Source organism: Trachurus trachurus (genome assembly GCF_905171665.1).
Source record: "Trachurus trachurus genome assembly, chromosome: 13".
Classification (NCBI taxonomy): Eukaryota; Metazoa; Chordata; class Actinopteri; order Carangiformes; family Carangidae; genus Trachurus; species Trachurus trachurus.
Window position 1 is genome coordinate 31,668,151 of NC_139892.1, and position 8,032 is coordinate 31,676,182.

Genomic DNA, 8,032 nt, shown 5'->3' on the forward strand with positions numbered 1-8,032 from the left:
ATGTCGTCCAATCAGACACCTCATGATGATTCTGTGTGTTACATTTACATGAAAAATGTCGTCCCAGTCCTCTACTTTCTGATGTTTCCCATTGCTCTGTTGCTGAATAGTGTTGCGGCCTGGGTGTCTCTGCATCTCAAGTCCACTTCCACGTTTGTGGTGTACTTGAAAAACCTAGTTGCTGCTGACTTTACTTTGACCATAATCATTCCCATCAAAGTTGCCAGTGACTTGTCAGGAGGAGCTTCTCCTGTATTATTTGAACTCACGTGCAATTTTTTCGGAATCATCTTCTACAGCACCCAGTACACGTGTATCACTTTGTTGGGCCTCATCAGTCTGGACCGTTTCATCAAGATCATGCTTCCTCAGAGCAAGTTGCTCGGTCAGAATCTGACTTTTGCCAAAGTGCTGTGTGGCTCAGTCTGGGTATTACTGTTTGGAGGCTCAGCTTTACCAAATATTTTAGGTAAGCAATCGGTAGCCAATATGACAAACCCCACCTCATGTATGAAATTTAAAGGACCAGCTGGACTTCAGGTCCATAGCGCAGTTGTGATTTTCCTGAACGTTCTCTTCTGGCTCGTCAGCGTGGTTGTTGCAGTTTGTTACATTTGCATTGTAAACAAGGTCATTCAGTCTTTTCGAAACTCCGGCAGCAATAACAATCAGGGAAATCGGAAGATAAAGCTACATGTCTTTCTGGTTGTCATTGTGTTTTTTGTATTGTTCACACCCTACCACATCATCAGGATCCCATACACTTTTCAACAAGTGACAAATACCAAAACTACTTGCCCTTACACAAAGGGTAAGTTCAGCAAGGAGTTAAGCCTGTGGCTCGTCAGCACAAATATCTGCGTGGACCCACTTCTCTATGTGTTTTTGTGTCGAGAGTTCAAGGAGAAACTGGTGTCGATGGTGAAAAGAATTCCTGTCATATTTAAAGTAGCTCCAGCAGCCAAGGCAGCTGCTGCTCCCACACGGAGTGAGTGACTGAGGTCAAGAAGTTGATACAAGGAGTGAGCTCAGATGGTCCTGCAGAATTTGTAGAGTCAGATAGATTATTATTATGTACTTTTTATCATTTATCACACTTGTACTCTTGTTGAGGTTTGCTGTGTTGTTTAGTGGAAATAGAATAAGAATAGGAGACAAACAAGAAGGTGATAGTGTTCGTAGTGAGAATATCTGTTGTTTATGTTAAGGAAACACACTTTCACAGTCACTGTGGAAGATAATAGGAGGCAAGTGGAGAGATGTAAATGACGCTGCCATGCAAAACTATTTTAAGTATCTATAGTTAACATTTGCATCACCCACTGAAGTCCTATGTTTGTGGCAGCAGTAAAATCGCTCCATCAGCAGATGTTCAATGTGTCTCATGCCAACAACTTGTGGCATGCTAATCTGATAAACTGCGAAGTCTGATCGACTATGCTGATATATTTTTACTGTATTCATTTGTGTTTATCTGAAATGTTCAAAGCTGTAAACCAAGTAAAGTTGTGATCAAACCTATAATAAACTCTTAATTTGAAGCATTATTCTTCTTTGTTTTGTATAACCTTTGAAATTAATCTATAGCTCGAAGTCACTTGTTCCTCTAATTCCAGTTGAGCAAGCAGTTTTTTAACCAGCAAGCAGCCACCGATGGATCTGATGAGCTTGTTAAACACACCACTGCTGGCAAATGTGGTCATGTGGGGTTTATATCCTGATACAATGAAATGTAACAGAAACTAAAAATGAAGTGGTTTTCTTTTTCACATTAAATTTGAAATTATTTACTCAGGCCACAGACCCATGCACGTGCTTGCTGAAAAAAGAGAAGAAGAAGAAAAACACAAGTCTCTGTGTCATTTACAGTAAAACACATTCTGATTAAACAGCAAGAACAATTTCTAAGTTCACTTCTCTGGCAACTTTTCCACTCATCTGTCACAATCCCTGGCTCAGATCCAAACAATATGACACAGGAAATCATGTTGTGTTCTCAGAAGGCACTATTTTTAGCAGGGGAGTACAAAAGGGAATAAAACTGAGAAAAACAGATATGAGTAGAAGGGAATATAGTGGTAACAGATTAACCATCACAAACATAGGCTACAAAAGAAGGCCTACATCTACCAATAACACAAAAACTCTTGCACAGAGTTGATTCCTCTGTCGTGGCCAAGTTTGCATATTATGTGAGAGGAGGTTAAGGGGAAATATAAAACCACTGTCATGAGAAGTGTGTTCTATTCTCATTCACTGAAACCCACAGTTGCGTGTAATTTTCTAACTGTTGCTGTAAACATGATGAGAAAAAAAAGAAGAAAAAAACACCGACAGATAGAGGTGGCAAATGAGCTGCAGGGTGTGAGCGCGGAGCAGCGGGGTGCAGGAGGTCGAGATGTGCGTATAGAAACGAGCCCATGGCTTTGGTGTTGGCCTGTCAAAAGCCACAGCGACTGACGCACGGCCAGCGGAGGCAGGAGGACTGGCACGGAGCAGAACAAGGCTCTCTGCAGACAATTGGAACAGGAAGCGAGGAAGGAACGGGTCTTTCACCCCGGAGGAAGACTGGCAAACTCATTGGGATTGTGACAAGACAGCCACACAGTAGCTCCAGAGACCACCCATTGTAAGAGCATCAAACGCACACACACTTAAGAGGGAGAGAGAGAGAAAGGCAGAGAGAGAGACACACACACACACAGAGAAAGAGAGAGAGAGAGGCAGCCACACACACAGAGAGAGAGAGAAAGAGAGAGAGAGAGAGAGACTAGAACCTCCTTTAGGTCAGAGTTGGTGGCTACTTCTTTAAAGACTTTAACTGAATTCAGGAGCTTCTCAATTTTGTGTTTTCTTTTGTTTCATTTTCTTCCTGTGGTTAAAAGGGAGGAAGGGGAATTGAGTATTTCAAACCTTCCTTTTTTAAATAGGGCAGTTTTTCTTTGCTTTATTCTTTATTCTATACAGGCAGAGACATACGGACGCAACAAGAAGGTAGGACTCAATTATTTGCTCACATCACATTAACACATCACTTAGTCTAATCTGTATAATGACATAGTTTTTAGCAATAGTTGTCACTACCAGTAACTTAATTAACTTCACTATGCAGACTGAAACAGACCAAGGCTTCAGAGTATAGCATATGCTAGTTTCCATAGCACCTGCTTCCGGCCTCAGTGTTATTCTAAGCTGTTCAAGATTTCAATGTAAAGAGAGGCAGACAGATATACTCTCAGACAGGAGCTGCATTCAGAGCAGCATTGAGTTGTTGGATGTCGTCATTGCTGTATATTAAGTCTGTCCTGTTTAACGTGTGAACTGACTGTGAGAAAGGTCAGTTTAACTGAATGACCCTGTGTCTAAATGCTGTAAAAAAAAAAAAAAAAAAAAAAAAATTGAACAGTTACACCATAGTGTTTGCATAAGAAGAGGGTTTTTATATTGGTGACACCAAAGTGGCGTAAAGCGGTATTTTACGTATTGAATTGAAAGACAGGCAGGTACTTTTTCCTTCTGACTTAATTTTGACACAGGTTATATGAAAGAACTATTAAATAATTCAAGTGGCTCAGCTACTGTCCAATGGAGGAATTTCTGGGAAAGACAGAAAATAATTACAACAGACACAGTGTTACAATATTTATCTTCTCTTTTTGTTCTGAAAACAACACATTTATACAGTATGTTCCTACTTTGAATAATGTAGTGATTATTTTCTCTGATCTGTCTCCCCTGTCCCTCCACCAAAGGTCCACCAAACATCAGAAAGATGAACACCACCCTGTCCAACTCCTCCGTCAAGTGTGTTCAGGACACCAGCATAACATCCGTGGTCTTTCCTTGTCTGTACAGCATCCTCTTTATAGCTGCCCTCATACTTAATTCCATGGCAGCATGGATTTTCTTCAACATCCCCAGCACCTCAACATTTGTGGTCTTTCTAAAAAATGTGGTAAGGAATGAAGCCTTTATTAAAAAAAAAAATTGCCGTTTTTGTAAATCAACCAAATGAAAAAACAAACCAACCTGATCCTTCAACGGCAGGTGGTGGCTGACCTGCTGATGACCTTGACCGTCCCTGTGAGAGTCTTAAGTGATGCGGGAGTGGGTTCCTCGTATTTGCGAGCCTTCCACTGTCGATACTCAGCAGTTCTCTTCTACATCACCATGTACATCAGCATCCTCTTGCTCGGCCTCATCAGCCTGGACCGCTACCTTAAAATAGTCAGGCCTTTTGGGAAGTGTGCCTTACAGCGGGTCCGTGTTGGCCAGGTGCTGAGTGCATCTGTCTGGGTGGTAATGTTATCTTTAGCACTGCCTAATGTCATTCTGAGTGATAAGCCACTGCGGGTCATTGGAGGCAAACTGAAGTGCTCCTCCATGAAGGGCAATGCCGGCCTCTTATGGCATGAAGGATTCAACTACTTCTGTCAGGTAGCTATTCCTTTCTCGTAACTATTATGTCTTGCCTGAGTGAGATGAGAGGATCAATACCATTCTCATACCTGCACATTTAACATGAAACTGGAGCTGGTGGCTGGTGAGATAAGGTTATCTTACTGTAAGTACTGGGCACAGTCTTGCTCTGTTCAAAAGCCTGTCAGCTCCTTAAAGGGATAGTAGCATTTTTTAAAAGTGTGGTTGTATGATCTACAAATAGCCCCTAAGTACTTTAATTGCAGTAGAAGACTCTCTACACTCCTCCCGTTAGCAACGCCAGCCCATAGCCCTACCCAGAGATTTACAACATACATTGTTGTGAATGGACCCAAAGAAATGGCCTATTTTCGTGGCCTAAAAGAGGTTTTACCTGAAAAAAAAAACACATTTCCATTGTTCACTATAATACAATTTTTTCCAGCCCCTCAAAGTGCAGGAAAAACGCAGTTATTATTTGGAGCTAACCAACTGCTGATCGGCGGACGCTAACCCTGGGCCGGAGGGATACGTGAGTTGGTTAGGTCCAAATAAAAACTGCGTTTTTCCTGCACTTTGAGGGGCTGGAAAAAATTATATTATAGTGAACAATGGAACTGTGTATTTTTTTTTTCAGGTAAAACCTCTTTTAGGCCACGAAAATAGGCCATTTCTTTGGGTCCATTCACAACAATGTATGTTGTAAATCTCTGGGCAGGGCTATAGGCTGGCGTTGCTAACGGGAGGAGTGTAGAGAGTCTTCTACTGCAATTAAAGTACTTAGGGGCTATTTGTAGATCATACAACCCCACTTTTAAAAAATGCTACTATCCCTTTAATGAACATCTTACATGAGATTTGTCTAGTCTTGTACTTTTTGTGACAAAAACCACAACTAGTCATTTTTACTCTGATTTATTTACACATGGATTAGGCAAATAATAAGATATAGTTTAAAAGATATAGTCAAACATTTTCAGTGTACAGACACAAGAGTGGTCTCAATCTTCTCATCTAACTCTCAGCTGGAAAGCAAATAAGTATATTTCACAATGAGCTGAAGTTTTCCTTTAATATATTGACATTGTGATACCTGCACATTTGCAGAAGAGACCACAGTTGAGAAAGCCAGTGCAAAAGTCTTTGCCGTGCTTAATGTTTTGTTGATGTACATCTGCAGGTTGTTTTTTGGGGCACCCTGGCCTTGATGGTGGTTTGCTACACGTTCATCAGCAAGAAGGTGTATGAGTCATACAAAGCCTCAAAGAGCAGATCTCAAGCAGCCAGTCGTCAGACAAAGGCAAAGGTCTTTGTGGTGGTGGGGGTGTTTTTCATCTGCTTTGCCCCATTTCACTTTGCTCGTATTCCCTACACCCTGACCCAGACCCGTAGCAATGCAAGTCACTGCCAAGCGCTCTTCATTGCCAAGGAAATCACCTTGTGGCTATCGGCCACCAATATATGCCTGGATCCGCTCATCTACGTGTTCCTGTGCAAGGTGTTTCGGAAAAGACTGACGGCTGCGCTCTGCCGTAACCCACTCCACAAAGGTACCATGGAATCTCCCACGGCAACATCAACTCAGCTGGAGATGTCACAAATTGTCCACAGCAACAAACTGTGAAATAAGGAGATGCCACAGGAACACAATGGACAGTGCACAATGGGACACACTTTATAACTGTAGCAGTCAAGGCAAGACAAGACACTGCCTGAAAGAATGCGTGGTTTCACTTGTAAATATCATTTATCTTGATCAGAAAGGTTGTAAAAATTCTCAAATGAAATGGAAATCTCTTAAAAGAACTATTCTGTGTATTCTGTGGAAGTCGAAACGTGTCTGTCACTGGATTATGACGTTCCATTCCAGCAGTGAATACAGTTTTTGGTACAGGACTAACCAAGCACTTCTTGTGCCTTCTTTGCCAAGTCATCCAACGCATTTCCCTAATTGTGCTCATTGTCATTTCCTGCTTCCTCCTCTCTAATCTTGCTCACACTGCACTTTCCCTTCACAAATCTTTGGCTAAAGGGTAAACATTTTGACAGCACATTTGATTACACAGCAAACAAAATGTGACCAGGGACTGAATGATAACAAAATCAGCAGGGAACAAAAGACTGCAGTAACTATCTTATTAGAACTGTACATTTTGTGCAATATTAATAACAATGATAATAATATTAATAAACATCAATATTTTTCATACTACACTCGCATAGTGTTTGTTAGTTTTGTGCTGGAAACTATATATTATAGGTCACCAAAAACAGCCCATATTACGGTGTTCAGAGATGCTTCAAGATTTGATTGAGGGGGAGGGAAGTGAAATTGCAAACATGGTGAGATAGCATTTGAAATGACATCTAAGACGTCAACATGAAAGCAAATGTTTGCATGTAACCACATTTGAGCTAAAGTGACTGCAAGAAAGGCAGCCAATAAGAGTGGAGGATAAAAAATTGTTGCCTTATCACAACACAGATACTGTACAGTTCTCGAGCATGCACTGATAATTATGTCATTTTTATTTGAAATGTTGAACCACTTGCGGTAGTTTCTCTTGTCCTTATCACACACTTGTATTGTTCTAAGCCACTTGTAGTGATCAATATCTGAGGAACTTTTGGTTATTTTCAAGCTGAAGCAACTGTGCAAAAACTAACTGCAGACTCATAGTGCTCTGCTGGAGATCAGGTATCTGATAACACTGACTTTATGCCATATTTAACAAGGAACCGCAGGTTGCAAGTAGAGCATACAGCTCTTGACAATATTGCAGTGGTGTTTGAACAAGAGGAGAACAAACAATTGGGGCCAAAAGGTCTGAGACCACTTAACCATAAACCTAAATGAGAAAATGGTCTCAGACTTTTGGACCTCATTGTTCATAAAACTGAAATAAATTCACTGCAGCATTAAAGGACAGCAGCTTTCAGAGTATTCACACATTGAATAATGACATAAAACTAACAAAAAATAAGAAACTATTAACAAATAAACCAAAATTTTGCAACCACACGACCAGCAATAGTGCAACCAGTCTTCTTCCCCATACTGTACTCTTCATAGAAATGGAATAAATTCACTGCAACACCAGAAGACAGGCTTCAGAATATTCACAAACTGGTTCTGCAGCAGGATTAATGTCACCTCCCACCTGATTTACAATCGTGTCTGCATGTGGGTCTGATTAATGTAATAATGAAATATGATCTTCCTCCATCCCACATTCTGTCGCCTGCGACAGAGGATGATATTTGGGCAGGAAATTAATGAGCTACAGAGCGGTCGGAGCGGTGACTGCAGCCAGGGTATGGACCGTTCGTCACCCTCAGATTAAATCCTTTGGCAGGTGACCCCGCAGTAGTGAATTATGAGAAATTCTAAATGACATTCATGGAAATTAAATAAACCCTGGAGATAGTGTTGCCTAGCAGTAGCCTATGCACAGACACAAGCCAGGGGCAAAAAAGAGCCAGATAAATAGGGGGCAGGCAGATACTATGTGGAGGACCTGATGAAACATGGTGGTACAGCTTACATGTCAGAGAAACCTGTCAAGTCTACACGTCAGTGAAGCCCATCAGCAGTGGTCCATAAACTGTCATG

The 8,032-nt window shown here is 41.2% G+C and overlaps 2 protein-coding genes across 2 annotated transcripts; both read left to right on the forward strand.

Moving 5' to 3' along the window:
* Positions 1–996, forward strand: LOC310996358 (P2Y purinoceptor 13-like; the record flags this gene model as incomplete). The annotated part of the gene is made up of 1 exon (XM_083985735.1): positions 1–996. The coding sequence occupies one exon, from the start codon at positions 1–3 to the stop codon at positions 994–996; it is 996 nt and encodes a 331-aa protein (XP_083841861.1).
* A 1,740-nt stretch (positions 997–2,736) lies between these two features.
* On the forward strand, positions 2,737–6,522 carry LOC310995358 (P2Y purinoceptor 13-like). Its single transcript, XM_083984398.1, has 4 exons — positions 2,737–2,994; positions 3,753–3,955; positions 4,048–4,437; positions 5,600–6,522. Exons 2-4 carry the CDS (start codon positions 3,773–3,775, stop codon positions 6,041–6,043), a joined length of 1,017 nt encoding a protein of 338 aa, XP_083840524.1. The 5' UTR covers positions 2,737–2,994; positions 3,753–3,772; the 3' UTR covers positions 6,044–6,522.
* Positions 6,523–8,032: the final 1,510 nt, after the last annotated feature.

Bases quoted from the DNA above. Each gene is read 5' to 3' on its own strand.
- LOC310995358 (XM_083984398.1), top strand. From the start codon at position 3,773: ATGAACACCACCCTGTCCAACTCCTCCGTCAAGTGTGTTCAGGACACC. The intron at 3,956-4,047 runs GTAAGGAATGAA...CTTCAACGGCAG, and splicing joins TGGTCTTTCTAAAAAATGTG to GTGGTGGCTGACCTGCTGAT. The intron at 4,438-5,599 runs GTAGCTATTCCT...GTACATCTGCAG, and splicing joins GATTCAACTACTTCTGTCAG to GTTGTTTTTTGGGGCACCCT.